The sequence below is a fragment of the Oncorhynchus clarkii genome, chromosome 31 (assembly GCF_045791955.1).
Source record: "Oncorhynchus clarkii lewisi isolate Uvic-CL-2024 chromosome 31, UVic_Ocla_1.0, whole genome shotgun sequence".
Classification (NCBI taxonomy): Eukaryota; Metazoa; Chordata; class Actinopteri; order Salmoniformes; family Salmonidae; genus Oncorhynchus; species Oncorhynchus clarkii.
The window spans coordinates 21,183,643-21,201,908 of record NC_092177.1 but is presented as its reverse complement, the minus strand read 5'-3'; the positions used below and the strand labels follow the sequence as shown (position 1 = coordinate 21,201,908).

At 43.2% G+C, this 18,266-nt stretch overlaps 1 protein-coding gene across 1 annotated transcript in view; it reads right to left on the bottom strand.

The window, feature by feature from the left end:
• Positions 1–18,266, bottom strand: part of LOC139390790 (X-linked interleukin-1 receptor accessory protein-like 2) — a 398,878-nt gene that overhangs the window by 10,491 nt on the left and 370,121 nt on the right. The window contains exons 9-10 of the mRNA XM_071138185.1: positions 9,482–9,622; positions 8,815–8,991 (exon numbers count right to left, since the gene is read on the bottom strand). Coding sequence (XP_070994286.1) covers positions 8,815–8,991; positions 9,482–9,622 — 318 coding nt within the window. The remainder of the gene's footprint in view (positions 1–8,814; positions 8,992–9,481; positions 9,623–18,266) is intronic.

The window sequence follows — 18,266 nt, the reverse complement described above, 5'->3', positions numbered from 1 at the left end:
TGCAACTCAGCATTCTTTGTCCTCCAAACATGACGAGTTGAGTTTTTACCAAAAGGTTCTATTTTGGTTTCATCTGACCATATGACATTCTCCCAATCTTCTTCTGGATCATCCAAATGCTCTCTAGCAAACTTCAGACATGCCTGGACATGTACTGGCTTAAGCAGGGGGACACGTCTGGCACAGCAGGATTTGAGTCCCTGCAGGCGTAGTGTGTTACTGATGGTAGGCTTTGTTACTTTGGTCCCAGCTCTCTGCAGGTCATTCACTAGGTCCCCCCGTGTGGTTCTGGGATTTTTGCTCACCGGTCTTGTGATCATTTTGACCCCACGGGGTGATATCTTGCGTGGAGCCCCAGATCGAGGGAGATTATCAGTGGTCTTGTATGTCTTCCATTTCCTAATAATTGCTCCCACATTTGATTTCTTCAAACCAAGCTGCTTACCTATTGCTGATGCAGTATTCCCAGCCTGGTGCAGGTCTACAATTTTGTTTCTGGTGTCCTTTGACAGCTCTTTGGTCTTGGTCATAGTGGAGTTTGGAGTGTGACTGTTTAAGGTTGTGGACAGGTGTCTTTTATACTGATAACAAGTTCAAACAGGTGCCATTAATACAGGTAACGAGTGGAGGACAGAGGAGCCTCTTAAAGAAGTTACAGGTCTGTGAGAGCCAGAAATCTTGCTTGTTTGTAGGTGACCAAATACTTATTTTCCACCATAATTTGCAAATAAATTCATTAAAAATCCTACAATGTGATTTTCTGGATTTTCTTTCTCATTTTGTCTGTCATAGTTGACGTTGTGTACATTTGAAGTCGTAAGTTTACATACACTTAGGTTGTAGTCATTAAAACTCATTTTTCAACCACTCCACAAATGTCTTGTTAACAAACTATAGTTTTGGCAAGTCGGTTAGGACATTTACTTTGTGCATGACATAAGTAATTTTTCCAACAATTGTTTACAGACAGATTATGTCACTTATAATTCACAATATCACAATTCTAGTGGGTCAGAGGTTTACATACACTAAGTTGACTGTGCCTTTAAACTGCTTGGAAAAATTCCAGAAAATTATGTCATGGCTTTAGAAGCTTCTAATTGGCTAATTGGCATTATTTGAGTCAATTGGAGGTGTACCTGTGGATGAAGGCCTACCTTCAAACTCAGTGCCTCTTTGCTTGACATCATATGAAAATCAAAAGAAATCAGCCAAGACCTCAGAAAAAAATTGTAGACCTCCACAAGTCTGGTTCTTCATTGGGAGATCACACCCTGACCAACCAAAACATAGAAACATACAAGGTGCGGACTCCGGCCGCAAAACCTGAACCTATTGGGGAGGGTCTGGGTGGGCATCTGTCCGCGGTGGCGGCTCTGGTGCTGGACGTGGCCCCCACTTCACCATAGTCTTAGTCCCCCACCTTGTCCGCTTCCGTGGCCTCCTAACCACGGCGACCCTACTTAATGACCCCACTGGACAGAGGGGCAGCTCGGGGCAGAGGTGCACCTGCTCGGGGCAGAGGTGCACCTGCTCGGGGCAGAGGGGCTCTTCAGACTCCGGCAGCTCCGGGCAGAGGGGCTCTTCAGACTCCGGCAGCGCCGGGCAGAGGGGCTCTTCAGACTCCGGCAGCGCCGGGCAGAGGGGCTCTTCAGACTCCGGCAGCGCCGGGCAGGCGGGAGGCTCCGGCAGCGCCGGACAGCCGGGAGGCTCCGGCAGCGCCGGACAGGCGGGAGGCTCCGGCAGCGCTGGAGAGGCGGGAGCCCCTGTAAGGATGAGCCGGAGAGACAGCCTGGTGCGGGGGGCTGCCACCGGAGGGCTGGTGCGTGGAGGTGGTGACGGATAGACCGGACCGTGCAGGCGCACTGGAGCTCTTGAGCACCGAGCCTGCCCAACCTTACCCGGTTGAATGGTCCCGGTCGCCCTGCCAGTGCCGCGAGGTGGAATAACCCGCACTGGGCTATGCAGGCGTACCGGGGACACCGTGCGCAAGGCTGGTGCCATGTAAGCCAGCCCAAGGAGACGCACTGGAGACCAGATGCGTAGAGCCGGCTTCATGGCACTTGGCTCGATGCCCACTCTAGCCCGGCCGATACGCGGAGCTGGAATGTACCGCACCGGGCTATGCATCCGCACTGGGGACACCGTGCGCTTCACAGCATAACACGGTGCCTGCCCGGTCTCTCCAGCCCCCCGGTAAGCACAGGAAGTTGGCGCAGGTCTCCTACCTGGCTTCACCACACTTCCTGTGTGCCTCCCCCCAAAAATGTTTGGGGCTGACTCTCGGGCTTCCATCCACGCTGCCGTGCTGCCTCCTCATACCAGCGCCTCTCCGCCTTCGCCGCCTCCAGCTCTTCTTTGGGGCGGCGATATTCTCCAGGCTGTGCCCAGGGTCCTTTACCTTCCAATTCTTCCTCCCATGTCCATTCCTCCAAATAGTGCAGCCTCTCCCACTGCTGCTGCTGCTGCTCCTGCTGCTGCTGCCTCTGTTGCTTCTCCTGCTGCTGCTTTTGCTGTTGCCCGTTACCACGCCGCTTGGTCCTGTTGTGGTGGGTGATTCTGTAAGGGTTTTCCTGTGGTGAAGGAGAGGCGGACCAAAATGCAGCGTGGTGGTTATTCATGTTCTTTAATAAAGGAACTATACATTAAATAACTAACAAAACAATAAATGTGCAAAAACCTAAACAGTCCTATCTGGTGCAAACACAGAGACAAGAACAATCACCCACAAAACCCAACACCAAACAGGCTACCTAAATATGGTTCCCAATCAGAGACAATGACTAACACCTGCCTCTGATTGAGAACCATATCAGGCCAAACATAGAACTAGACAAACTAGACATGTAACATAGAATGCCCACTCAGATCACACCCTGACCAACCAAAACATAGAAACATACAAAGCAAAACATGGTCAGGGTGTGACACATGAGATGGGAAAATGATGTGGATATATTGAAGCAACATCTCAAGACATCAGTCAGGAAGTTAAAGCTTGGTCGCAAATGGATCTTGCAAATGGACAATGACCCCAAGCATACTTCCAAAGTTGTGTCAAATTGCATAAGGACAACAAAGTCAAGGTATTGGAGTGGCCATCACAAAGCTCTGATCTCAATCCTATAGAACATTTGTGGGCAGAACTGAAAAAGCGTGTGTGAACAAGGAGGCCTGCAAACCTGACTCAGTTACACCAGCTCTGTCAGGAGGAATGGGCCAAAAATCACCCAACTTATTGTGGGAAGCTTGTGGAAGGCTACAAGGCTACATTTGTAGTTGTCCATGTATTCTAAGTCAGAGCCGTCCAGAGTAGTGATGCTGGACGGGTGAGCAGGTGCGGGCAGTGATCGATTGAATAGCATGCATTTAGTTTTACTTGCGTTTAATAATGTCAGAGTGGAATTTAGTTTTTAGAATTTATTTTAACAAATGAAATACAAATGAAAAGCTGAAATGTCTTGTGTCAATAAGTATTCAACCCTTTCGTTATAGCAAGCCTAAATATGTTCAGGAGTAAAGATTTGCTTAACACATAAAAGTCACATAATAAGTTGCATGGACTTACTGTGTGCCATAGTGTTTAACATGATTTTTGAATGACTACCTCATCCCTGTACCTCACATATACAATTATCTTTAAGGTTCTTCAGTTAAGCTGTGAATTTTAAATTACAGATGCATCCACAAAGACCGGGGAGGTTTTCCAATGGCTCACAAAGAAGGGTACAGTGCCTTGCGAAAGTATTCGGCCCCCTTGAACTTTGCGACCTTTTGCCACATTTCAGGCTTCAAACATAAAGATATAAAACTGTATTTTTTTGTGAAGAATCAACAACAAGTGGGACACAATCATGAAGTGGAACGACATTTATTGGATATTTCAAACTTTTTTAACAAATCAAAAACTGAAAAATTGGGCGTGCAAAATTATTCAGCCCCCTTAAGTTAATACTTTGTAGCGCCACCTTTTGCTGCGATTACAGCTGTAAGTCGCTTGGGGTATGTCTCTATCAGTTTTGCACATCGAGAGACTGAATTTTTTTCCCATTCCTCCTTGCAAAACTGCTCGAGCTCAGGTTGGAGGTTGGATGGAGAGCATTTATGAACAGCAGTTTTCAGTTCTTTCCACAGATTCTCGATTGGATTCAGGTCTGGACTTTGACTTGGCCATTCTAACACCTGGATATGTTTATTTTTGAACCATTCCATTGTAGATTTTGCTTTATGTTTCGGATCATTGTCTTGTTGGAAGACAAATCTCCGTCCCAGTCTCAGGTCTTTTGCAGACTCCATCAGGTTTTCTTCCAGAATGGTCCTGTATTTGGATCCATCCATCTTCCCATCAATTTTAACCATCTTCCCTGTCCCTGCTGAAGAAAAGCAGTCCCAAACCATGATGCTGCCACCACCATGTTTGACAGTGGGGATGGTGTGTTCAGCTGTGTTGCTTTTACGCCAAACATAACCTTTTGCATTGTTGCCAAAAAGTTCAATTTTGGTTTCATCTGACCAGAGCACCTTCTTCCACATGTTTTGTGTGTCTCTCAGGTGGCTTGTGGCAAACTTTAAAGACACTTTTTATGGATATCTTTAAGAAATGGCTTTCTTCTTGCCACTCTTCCATAAAGGCCAGATTTGTGCAATATACGACTGATTGTTGTCCTATGGACAGAGTCTCCCACCTCAGCTGTAGATCTCTGCAGTTCATCCAGAGTGATCATGGGCCTCTTGGCTGCATCTCTGATCAGTCTTCTCCTTGAATGAGCTGAAAGTTTAGAGGGACGGACAGGTCTTGGTAGATTTGCAGTGGTCTGATACTCCTTCCATTTCAATATTATCGCTTGCACAGTGCTCCTTGGGATGTTTAAAGCTTGGGAAATCTTTTTGTATCCAAATCCGGCTTTAAACTTCTTCACAACAGTATCTCGGACCTGCCTGGTGTGTTCCTTGTTCTTCATGATGCTCTCTGCGCTTTTAACGGACCTCTGAGACTATCACAGTGCAGGTGCATTTATACGGAGACTTGATTACACACAGGTGGATTGTATTTATCATCATTAGTCATTTAGGTCAACATTGGATCATTCAGAGATCCCCACTGAACTTCTGGAGAGAGTTTGCTGCACTGAAAGTAAAGGGGCTGAATAATTTTGCACGCCCAATTTTTCAGTTTTTGATTTGTTAAAAAAGTTTGAAATATCCAATAAATGCCGTTCCACTTCATGATTGTGTCCCACTTGTTGTTGATTCTTAACAAAAAAATACAGTTTTATATCTTTATGTTTGAAGCCTGAAATGTGGCAAAAGGTCGCAAAGTTCAAGGGGGCCGAATACTTTCGCAAGGCACTGTACCTATTGGTAGATGGGTATAAAAGCAGACATTGAATATCTCTTTAAGCATGGTGAAGTTATTCATTACACTTTGGATGGTGTATCAATACACCCAGTCAATACAATGATTGAGGCGTCCTTCCAAGCGCAGTTATCGGGGAACAAAGAAACCGCTCAGGGATTTCACCATGAGGCCAATGGTGACTTTAAAACAGTTCCAGAGTTTAATGGCTGTGATAGGAGAAAACTGAGGATGGATCATTGTTACTCCACAATAATAACCTAAATGACAGTGTGAAAAGAGGGAAGTCTGTACAGAATACAATTATTCCAAAACATGCATCCTGTTTGCAATAAGGCACTGATTGCAATAAGGCATAAGGCACCAAAAATGTACATTATGTCCTGAATAAAAAGCGTTACGTTTATATAAAAATCCAACACAACACATCACTGAGTACCACTTTTCATAGCGTGGTGGTGGCTGTGTAACAGTGTAACTTTAGACCGTCCCCTCGCCCATACCCGGGCGCGAACCAGGGACCCTCTGCACACATCAACTACAGTCACCCTCGAAGCATCATTACCCATCACTCCACAAAAGCCGCAGCCCTTGCAGAGCAAGGGGAACCACTACTTCAAGGTCTCAGAGCAAGTGACGTCACCGATTGAAACGCTATTTAGCTCGCACCACCGCTAACTAGCTAGCCGTTTCACTCACCCCCCTTTTGACCTCCTCCTTTCCCGCAGAAACCAGTGATCTGGGTCAACAGCATCAATGTAACAGTATAACTTTAGACCGTCCCCTCGCCCATACCCGGGCGCGAACCAGGGACCCTCTGCACACATCAACAACAGTCACCCACGAAGCATCGTTACCCATCGCTCCACAAAAGCCACGGCCCTTGCAGAGCAAGGGGAACCACTACTTCAATGTCTCAGAGCAAGTGATGTCACCGATTGAAATGCTATTTAGCGCGCACCACCGCTAACTAGCTAGCCGTTTCACATCCGTTACAGCTGCATCATGTTATGGGTATGGTTGTTATCGGCAAGGACTAGGGAGTTTTTTTAGGATTAAAAGAAAAAGAATAGAGCTAAGCACAGGTAAAATCCTAGAGGAAAACCTGATTCAGTCTGCTTGTCTCCCAAATTCACATTTTAGCAGGGCAATAATCTAAAACACAAGGCCAAATATACACTGGAGTTGCTTGCCAAGACGACATTGAATGTTCCTGAGTGGCGTAGTTACAGATTTGAATCAGCTTGAAAATCTATGGCAAGACTTGAAAATGGTTGTCTAGTAACGATCAACAAGCAACTTGACAGAGCTTGAAGAATTATTATACATTCCAGGTGTTCAAAGCTCTTAGAGACTTTTAAATGTTTTAATTTAACCTTATTTGTCCAGGTTAGACTCATTGAGATAACATACATTTTTCAAGAGAGACCTGCTCCAACCAAGACAGCAGCAGGGGGGAACAATGTTTGAGACAAATATCAGACATACTGTAACAACTTAGACACAGCATGAAACAAATGTGGGACGTAGATGCAAATACATTTCAATTACAGAAACACACAAGCGTCATAGATCAAAAATAAATTATATGTACTACCGCATCAAGTGCTAATGACAATCACATTCCCCAGTAACATGTGAGTCAACCAAAGTTTTAAACTCTAAGTAAACAAGATCCTGGAGTTTCAAGCTGGTCTGGAGAGAATTCCAGGACCACAGAGCTGCAGCTGAAACACTTTTTGCCATGATCTGTTCTGATTTTAGGAACCGTTAAAAGTAAGTAGGAGTGAGACCGTAACTGGAAGTTATTTTCTGACCTTATCAAAGATGAACAGAGAGAAAGTGGCAGTTTTTCCAAAATGGCCTTATAGATCACAGTATACCAATGTTTACGCATATATAGAAAGAAAGACTCACAGGTGTTATCACCGCCAAAGGTCATTCTACAAAGTATTTGGAATAAATCAAGGGGTATGAATACTTTCTGAAGGCACTGTATGTACAGTATCAGGGGTGTCCAGACTCCAGACAGGAGGTGAATATAGGATTTTGGGGAATATATTAATGTTGTTGCCTTTTTTGACTGCAATACAGAGGCTCTATGCTAATAGAGTTCAAATATGGTCAAAAATATGAATATTGTTACAATGTTTACATACATTATATTAATTGACATACAGATGTTTAATTAGTAATGACATAGGCACACATATTATGTTAACCTTGCCTTGCGATGTCGGTGGATTTGATTTGATATGCTCTTCCTTTCATCTCTTGCCAGTTCCTAACAAAATTAATGATGGAAGAGCAACAACACATTGCAATTTCACGGTCAATTTGCAGTGCATAAATAATACAATTTGTATGAGCGGGACTGAGCTGGAGAGCTTTTTTATTTTTTTATCACACATTTTTTTCATTTGCTGATGATTATGTAAATCAATTAATACAATTAAGTACCAGTGAACCTGTTACTCCCTCTCTCTCCCCACCCCCTCTCTCTCTCTCGCTCTCTCCCTATCTCCCCCTCCACCCCACTCTCTCTCTCGCCTCAATATTTTCTCTTTCTGAACAAATTAGGTGTTTAAACACATTGTCATTTGGTTATGTTGTCCTGATCTGTAAATGTGTTGGTATTAATGATGGCAGACTGCCTCTCAGTGAACTGAACACTTCTCTATAATTCATTACCTATGCAGCAATTTCTCAACTATCAATACACCCTACTGAGCCCCATGGTGTGCCTGTGAGTAAATAGATGTAGAAAGCAGTGCATTTCTGGAAGCATGGCTTGCACCAGCCTAAGCAGTTCAGGATTTATTTTGGATGCACCGCATGTTAAATTATGCAAGGAATGGACATTCGTTTCGAAGTTATTTGGGGGGCAAGGAGGGAGCATAATGTATATATTTTTTGTATAGGGCAAAATTACATCCATGGAGGGATATGTTTGTTGGGCCAATCTGTATGTGTCCGTTGGGGCTTGGTGAGTGTGTGTGTGTGTGTGTGAGAGAGAAAGAGAGTGTTAGCTCACGTGCGTGCACCTTTGACTGTGTGTAAAGAGGAAAACCAAGGTGAATTGACACATATCAAGCTTATGTACAACTCTGGTAAAACACAACTGCAGTTGCTGAATTTAATTTCCTCTCTGCCTTTCCCACACATGTAACTATTTGACACCACTCTCAAGTAAGATGCCAACACCAATAAACAATAGAGTAGCTGCCTGGAAGGCTTGTGGAGATCCAGCATTGACAGATATGCAGGCCCACAAAAACACACCACAACACACACCACCTCATATAGATGGGCTTTTCTTTCTCTGAATGTGAGGCAATGGCAGAAGGAAGACAGCCAGAAGAGATTCCTCTTGACAGTCAACTGAATTCTGGGCATCAGGGAGAAGCTCTACCATGAGGGACCGTGATGGAGGATGGATGAAGCGGGGGATCACTCACTGCTGTGACTGGTGGGGATGAGGTCCCGGTCGGGGATGAAGAGCTTGTATCCGTAGTGTTTCTCCAGAACATCTGGGAGGATCTCCAGAGCAAACTGCTCCTCTTCACTGGAGCCCCTGTCCATGGAATCCAGCTCAACTCTTGTGTAGGACAGATAGGCATCATGCTCCTTGTTGTCTGTGGGTGAAGAGACCAAAGACAGAGAGACTGTTTTTTGTTATCAAATGACAATTCAAGATGAATGTGAGTATGAAATTAAATAGTTGTTTAACAACAAAAGTATCTCTCTATTGTGACTGTAAGCAAGGGGCTCTATCCTAGAAGGTGACCAACCATGTCATAAAATCGTGAAACTTAAATCCTAAAACAAAGCAGTGTGGATACAGACAACTATGGGATAAGTGGTCAGAATGGGAATTTATTCTGAATTCAGCCTGTGTCACTAAAATAAGGGTCAGAGCATCGGCTGTAGTTCTTGTGAATTTCAAGCTCATCATTTTCACTTGGGTGAATCCTTAATACGGTGAGAAAATGGCTTCTGTCACAGTCTCCGGGCCGCTGACATTTTTCTTACTCTGAGACTTACACTGGCTCTCAGGGGAGGGGTATAGGCCCAGAGCGGCCATGTAGGACACGCCCAGCCCAGCCCCAGGTGACAAACACTCACCGTCCTCTGTCTCGTCACTCCCAAAGTGCCTCCGGTAGCAGAGCATGATCTCCACGTTGTAGCACTTGTAGATGGCCGTGAAGACTCCCAGTAGCAGCAGGATGGCTCCCAGTCCACCAGCCAGCTCTAGCCTGTACATGTCTGGTACAGGAGATAGATACATACAGAGAGAGATATGAAGGACTGAGGAGAAACAGCTAAACAGCCACAACAATAACATTACCCACCACAATTCCTCTGTATCTTTCTACTAAAGAGTGTTTTCTTTGCACTGTCAACAGAAGCTTTCGTTCAGAGTTCTTGGGGCCCTTTAGGGTTTAGTAATTTCCCAGTGCTCTGTGGGGAACTATTATTTACATAAACATGGCATAAAGAGGGAGATATGGGAATGTGTTTTCACTGTATGCTTTCACACACATTATTGAACGTCTGTTTTGTGTGTGTGTGTGTGTGTGTGTGTGTGTGTGTGTGTGTGTGTGTGTGTGTGTGTGTGTGTGTATGAAAGGGGCTGCAAAACTAGCAATAATCCTTTATGTTGGACCCGCTGCCATTCAACAAATAGGAGCCATCAATCTTAGCTGCAGTCACTCCAGATGATAGCAGCATAATTTCTCATCCTGCATCCGTCATACATTACACTATCTGTCGGCCACTCGTCACTGACACACATCACTGTGTTACTTGGTCGGTTGGTGTGAGAAAGCACTCATCTGTGAAATCATCATAAAACCTTTAGGAAGAGAATGATTATGGTTGGCATGCCATTTCCTTGATCATTTTGTTGATCAAAATAGGTTATGTTACCATATGTACTGTATATGAAATCCATTGACCCCACACGGATACTGAGCTAAACCACAATCTGAGCCTATATTCATAAAGTCTCTCAGAGTAAGAGTGCTGATCTAGGATCCTTGTAATCTTATTCATTATGATCTAAAAGGCTAAACTTCTCCTAGATCAGCACTCGTAGTCTGACATTCTTTACGAAGGCCTTGCATTCATCACTCTGAAACCACCATTCAGCTGCAGTTGTACCATTCAAGAGGATTCCATTGCCATGAACTAATGTACTACGAAACAAAGATAAATTATATAAAGAATGATAGTAAAAAGCTTTGGAGCACCTTAAATGAAATTTGGGGTTAAAAGGAAAACTCGGGTCATTCATCACAAAACCCACTGATATTGGCAACTACTTTGATCCATTTTTCATCGGCAAGATCAGCACATTCTGAACCTACACATCCATGCATAACTGACCAAATTATGAAAGACAAGCATTGTAATTTTTTAATTCCGTTAAGTGAGTGTTGAAGAGTTGAAATAATTATTGTTGTCTATTAACAATGACAAGCCAACGGGGCCTGACAACTTGAATGAAACATTTCTGAGGATGATAGCGGACGATATTGCCACTCCTATTTGCCATCTCTTCGGCAGGCAGGTAGCCTAGTGGTTAGAGCGTTGGACTAGTAACCAAAAGGTTGCAAGATCAAATCCCTGAGCTGTTAATGAGCTGTTAATGAGCTGTTAATGTGACGACTGTTGCTCATCAAATGATTAAAGGTTTCTAATTGCGTGATTAAATGAATCAAGCAATTATTAACATTAACCTGGGGCACCATGGGAAAATTAGTTTTATTGAGTTTCTATTTCCCAAATTAACTCAAAGAATATCGATTTTACAACAGTCGCTAATTAATCAGTTTCCTCTACAATCTCATTCTGAACGTCGCATAATCCGGGAATCTGCACGGACCCGGGTCTCACCAATGAGTTCGTACCACACCAATCTTAGTTGAGTATTTATTTACTAGAAAGCTAAAATGATGATAAAAGATACACATACACAACACACAGTCTAGGCTATTGATTAAAACTTAGTATAACGGGCCAACACACTATGGCGCGTGTTACCCAAAACGGGGATTTAAAAGAGAGAGAAAAAGAGAAAGTACACGAGAGAAATATACATTTGGGTGCATTTGTCAGCTATGCTTATTTTAACCCTAGCCATGCCCCGAACTGCCGCTCTTATGGGTCAGAATATAATGATGTAATTACATGTGGGACGTCTCAGATGGGAAGCTCCGCGTGGGTCGTTTAGGCTTCTTAATGACGCATTTCTCCGGCACAACTCTCAGATCGTCCTCACGATGTCAGTGTCCTTTTGGTCTGATTCCTCGCCCTTGCTCTGGGAGGGGTCTTCTGAGGACAGACAGCTCTGTAGCTCAGAGCTCACAGCGTAGGAATGAAACAGTGCAGATACCACGATTCGATGGAGAGTGGAGGTTAGGTGGTCCGGCTTGAATTCACCCGTTTAGACACAGCTACTCATCGGTAGCACGGGTAGAAAAATATTTCTTTCTCTTCAACCTTGGGTTGAGTTTTGGGTTCGTTGACTTTGGCTGCACCTTGGGTCACTTAGTCTGATCTGTTCATTCTTAGCTCTCATGTCTTATACCCTCGGGTCAGAAGTGGGCGTATCTGCCTTTAGGGCAATTCTCTGGACGTACCAAGTTAACCTGTAGTGATGCCCAGCCTGTGAACGGGACCGTTATCATCATCTGACACTAATTAGCATAATGCAACGGACATAAATCTTCCTAGAAAATGTTCCTATTCATGAAAATCACAAGTGAAATATATTGGAACACAGCTTAGCCTTTTGTTAATCACCCTGTCATCTCAGATTTTCAAAATATGCTTTACAGCCAACGCTAGACAAGCATTTGTGTAAGTTTATCATAGCCTAGCATAGCATTATACCTTGCTAGCAGCAGGCAAACTTGTCACGGAAATCAGAAAAGCAATCAAATTAAATAGTTTATCTTTGATGAACTTCGGATGATCTTGATGAACTTCACTCACGAGACTCCCAGGTAGACAGCCAAAGTACATTTTTTCCCAAAATATTATTTTTGTAGACGAAATAGCTCCGTTTGTTCTTCACGTTTGGCTGAGAAATCGCCCGGAAATTGCGGTCACCACAACGCCGAAAAATATTCCAAATCATAATATCGACAGAAACATGGCAAACGTTGTTTAGAATCCATCCTCAAGGTGTTTTTCTAATATCTATTCGATAATATATCCGTCGGGACAATTCCTTTTTCTCTAGGACCGATTGGAGTAATGGCTACCTCTGCACTTTACGCGAGAATCTCTCTCGGAGCCACCATGTGACCACTTACGCAATGTGCCCCCATACGACTATTCTTCAACAGAAATGCGTAAAACTACGTCACAATGCTGTAGACACCTTGGGGAATACGTAGAAAGCGTAAGCTCGTTGATGGTACATTCATAGCCATATAGGGAGTCATTGGAACGCAGCGCTTTCAAAACCTTGGGCACTTCCGGATTGGATTTTTCTCAGGCTTTCGCCTGCAACATCAGTTCTGTTATACTCACAGACAATATCTTTACAGTTTTGGAAACGTTAGAGTGTTTTCTATCCAAAGCTGTCAATTATATGCATATTCTAGCATCTTTTCCTGACAAAATATCCCGTTTAAAACGGGAATGTTTTTTTTCCCAAAAATTAAAATACTGCCCCCTAACACCAAGAGGTTATAAGAGGCAAGGTCTAGATTTTACTCAAATCTAATTTTAGACAACTAACTTCACATTTCTTCTTTACCAAAACATTCTCTTTGATTTGGACATTTTCCACACAACGTACCATGTATAAACACCAAGCATAGCCTAGGAAATCAAATCAAATCAAATCAAATCTTATTTGTCACATACACATGGTTAGCAGATGTTAATGCGAGTGTAGCGAAATGCTTGTGCTTCTAGTTCCGACAATGCAGTAATAACCAACAAGTAATCTAGCTAACAATTCCAAAACTACTACCTTATAGACACAAGTGTAAGGGGATAAAGAATATGTACATAAAGATATATGAATGAGTGATGGTACAGAGCGGCATAGACAAGATACAGTAGATGGTATTGAGTGCAGTATATACATATGAGATGAGTATGTAAACAAAGTGGCATAGTTAAAGTGGCTAGTGATACATGTATTACATAAAGATGCAGTAGATGATATAGAGTACAGTATATACATATACATATGAGATGAATAATGTAGGGTATGTAAACATTATATTAGGTAGCATTGTTTAAAGTGGCTAATGATATATTTTACATCATTTCCCATCAATTCGCAATATTAAAGTGGCTGGAGTTGAGTCAGTGTGTTGGCAGCAGCCACTCAATGTTAGTGGTGGCTGTTTAACAGTCTGATGGCCTTGAGATAGAAGCTGTTTTTCAGTCTCTCGGTCCCAGCTTTGATGCACCTGTACTGACCTCGCCTTCTGGATGATAGCGGGGTGAACAGGCAGTGGCTCGGGTGGTTGTTGTCCTTGATGATCTTTATGGCCTTCCTGTGACATCGGGTGGTGTAGGTGTCCTGTAGGGCAGGTAGTTTGCCCCCGGTGATGCGTTGTGCAGACCTCACTACCCTCTGGAGAGCCTTACGGTTGTGGGCGGAGCAGTTGCCGTACCAGGCGGTGATACAGCCCGACAGGATGCTCTCGATTGTGCATCTGTAGAAGTTTGTGAGTGCTTTTGGTGACAAGCCGAATTTCTTCAGCCTTCTGAGGTTGAAGAGGCGCTGCTGCGCTTTCTTCACGATGCTGTCTGTGTGGGTGGACCAATTCAGTTTGGCTGTGATGTGTACGCCGAGGAACTTAAAACTTACTACCCTCTCCACTACTGTTCCATCGATGTGGATAGGGGGGTGTTCCCTCTGCTGTTTCCTGAAGTCCACAATCATCTCCTTAGTTTTGTTGACGTTGAGTGTGAGGTTATTTTCCTGACACCACACTCCGAGGGCCCTCACCTCCTCCCTGTAGGCCGTCTCGTCGTTGTTGGTAATCAAGCCTACAGTTACAATGTTTTTGTAATAATGTCATCTAATAACCTAATAACAAAACAAAAATGATATACATTTTCATATTCCATCTATCGTCATGACCACCATTGTGGCTGACGGAAACCATTGTTCCAAAGTCCCTTTATTGCATGTTTAATGTTCTGAGGCTGGTTCTCCATAGTGAGAGGACAAAGGAATGTTCTCTGTGGCCTAAGATTTACCATGGGCGTGAGGGGTCATAAAACCCCCACATCTCTCATAAAACCCCTAGATCTCTGCTCCTCTGTTGGGGGTGAGAGATAATCTGTAGGGTTGTGGTCTCCTGTAACCTGACCTGATCAGGACAGTCATGACAGCTGACAAGGTAAAAATCTGTTGTTCTGCCCCTGAACAAGGCAGTTAACCCACTGTTCCTAGCCCATCATTGAAAATAAGAATTTGATCTTAACTGACTTGCCAAGTTAAATAAAGGTTAAATAAAATACTGTAAGCCTACAGGAAAGTATGTACCCTCTGGCCCGGTGGGAAGAAAAAGTCATTATGCTACCCAATAATAGCGAAGCACCCTTTACTGGCTCAAACAGCTGACAAATCAGCCTGTTACCAACCCTTAGTAAACTTTTGGATATTTTTCTTTGTTGACCAGACACAATGCTATTTCACAGTAAACAAATGAACAACAGATTTTCAGCACGCTTATAGGGAAGGGCAAACATAGCACATACAAAAATGATTGATGATTGTCTGAGAGAAATTGATAATAAAAGATTATGGGAGCTGTCTTGTTAGACTTCCCTGCAGCTTTTGAAATTATTGATAATAATCTGCTGCTGGAAAAACCTGTGTTATGGCTTTACATTCCCTGCTATATTGTGGATTCAGAGTTACCTGTCTTTCAGAATACAGTATTGATATGCCAAATGTACCAAGTCTGTTTGAACTACAAGCACACAGCTCAGACACCAATGCATAACCCACAAGAGGTGTCTTCATAGTCCTCAAGTCGAGAACAGACTATGGGAGGCGCACAGTACTACATTTAACTAGGCAAGTCAGTTATTATTATTTTCAATAAGCCTAGGAACAGTGTTTTAACTGCCTTGAGCAGTTAACATCGATTCCAACATCTATTCCAACGTATGCAAGCAGAAAGAAAACTGATAAAAATACACCTTATGGAACAGCGGGGACTGTGAAGAGACACACACACAGGCACAGGCACACGTATACACACACAGAGTAACATATGCACTATACACACATGAACACATGGATTTTGTGTTGTAGATATGTGGTATTAGAGTAGTGGCCTGAGGGCATACACTTAATGTGTTGTGAAATCTGTTGTGAAATGTGTTGTAATGTTTTAAAAAATTATATATATAACTGCTTTAATGTTTTATAGAGAAACCTCAACTGAACTAAACTAATGTCCAAACAAATAGTACAGTGATCCATTCCTCCTTCCCACTTCTATAAAAGCATTACTTAATATCCAGGGCACTCATTTGCTGAATGATATTCTCAAAACTGGAGCGCGAAGGATTGCTCATGTTTTATGGAGAATGAATTATTAATGGGCCAAATATTTGGATGCCCCCCCCCCCAACACCACCCTGTCTGATCTGTGCTTCCCAACATGCTATTCGTTAACATCTTTCCCTCAATTTGAAGGGCTATCTAAATGATACAGTTCACTGTATGCCTCTAAGCCTAAAGTTAATAGGTTCAAATTATGCTGCTTCCTCATTAATGGATATATTTGCTTGAGGGGCCGAAATAGGTTGTTTTCGTTGCGAAACGAGACACTTAAGCTACAACTTGAGATGATGACTCAGCTCTTTGGGAGGTTAGGAGGGTATTTGGGATGAATCTTTCATGCGATATTGTAACGTCAAATGGGTACCGTCTTTGATTCCATTAGAATGCTTTTGCCCTTTGTGACCTACTACAATACTGTGTTGGTGTAAACAGATGTGGGATCTTAATTTGAGACGGTTTGCTACAGCAGGAAAATTATTATTATGTGGATTATAATTAATGGACATTTTTGTATGGGTTGTAAGGGAAAATCAAGCCTGAAATATCAAAGTGGAAATTACAAACTTCAGAAGCCTTTTTAAACCTCAAATGCACTACAAGTTTTACATTTCTTGCATTGTTCAGGAAAGTTCTGCTGCAACAGGGTAATCAAATTAAGATCCTACACCTGTGCAAAAAAAGAACACATGAAAAAAAAAACATGTACATTTATCACGTGTTTTTCCATCGTCATTTTTTTACCCCCGCACATTTTTAAAATGTTATTTTCACCACCTCCAGCTACATCTGGCCTCCCATTCAGGGACCCACCAGGACCGACACTGTTTAGCTTTTGGCAAATTCCAAGCGGGCTATCATGCCTTTTACTGAGGTGTGGCTTTCGTCTGGCCACTCTACCATAAAGGCCTGATTGCTGGAGTGCTGCAGAGATGGTTATCCTTCTGGAAGGTTCTTCCATCTACACAGAGGAACACTGGAGCCCTGTCAGAGTGGCCATCAGGTTCTTGGTCCCCTCCCTGACCAAGGCCCTTCACCCCTGATTGCTCAGTTTGGCCAGATCTAGGAAGACTCTTGGTGGTTCCAAGCTTCGTCCATTTAAAAATGATGGAGGCCACTGTGTTCTTAAAAAAAATATATATAATATGTTTATTATTTTCCAATAAAAAATAAATAAAAGAAGACAGCGATACAAACATTGACATTCATTGTACTGTTGAATGGGATGGCCAATTTAGAGGACAAAACAAAACTTAACTCACACATAAACAAAATAACAATAAATCCTATTAGGTGGTACAGTCGTGGCCAAAGGTTTTGAGAATGACACAAATATTAACTTCCACAGAGTTTGCTGCTTCAGTGTCTTTAGATATTTTTGTCAGATGTTACTAAGGAATACTGAAGTATAATTACAAGCATTTCATAAGTGTCAAAGGCTTTTATTGACAATTACATGAAGTTGATGCAAAGAGTCAATATTTGCAGTGTTGACCCTTCTTTTTCAAGACCTCTGCAATCCGCCCTGACATGCTGTCAATTAACTTCTGGGCCACATCCCGACTGATGGCAGCCCATTATTGCATAATCAATGCTTGGAGTTTGTCAGAATTTGTGGGTTTTTGTTTGTCCACCCGCCTCTTGAGGATTGACCACAAATTCTCAATGGGATTAAGGTCTGGGGAGTTTCCTGGCCATGGAGCCAAAATATCGATGTTTTGTTCCCCGAGCCACTTAGTTAGCACTTTTGCCTTATGGCAAGGTGCTCCATCATGCTGGAAAAGGCATTGTTCGTCACCAAACTGTTCCTGGATGGTTTGTGAGTGAGCCCACTCCCTTGGCTGAGAAGCAACTCCACACATGAATGGTCTCAGGATGCTTTACTGTTGGCATGACACAGGACTGATGGCAGCACTCACCTTGTCTTCTCCGTACTAGCTTTTTTCCGGATGCCTCAAACAATCGGAAAGGGGATTCATCCGAGAAAATGACTTTACCCCAGTCCTCAGCAGTCCAATTCCTGTACCTTTTGCAGAATATCAGTCTGTCCTTGACGTTTTTCCTGGAGAGAACTGGCTTCGCCTCATGAAGTCTTTGCCTCATTGTGCGTGCAGATGCACTCACAACTGCCTGCTACCATTCTTTGAGCAAGCTCTGTACTGGTTGTGCTCCGATCCCGCAACTGAATCAACTTTAGGAGACGGTCCTGAAGCTTGCTGGACTTTCTTGGGAGCCCTGAAACCTTCTTCACAACAACTTAACCGCTCTCCTTGAAGTTCTTGATGATGCGATAAATGGTTGATTTAGGTGCAATCTTACTGGCAGCAATATCCTTGCCTGTGAAGCACTTTTTGT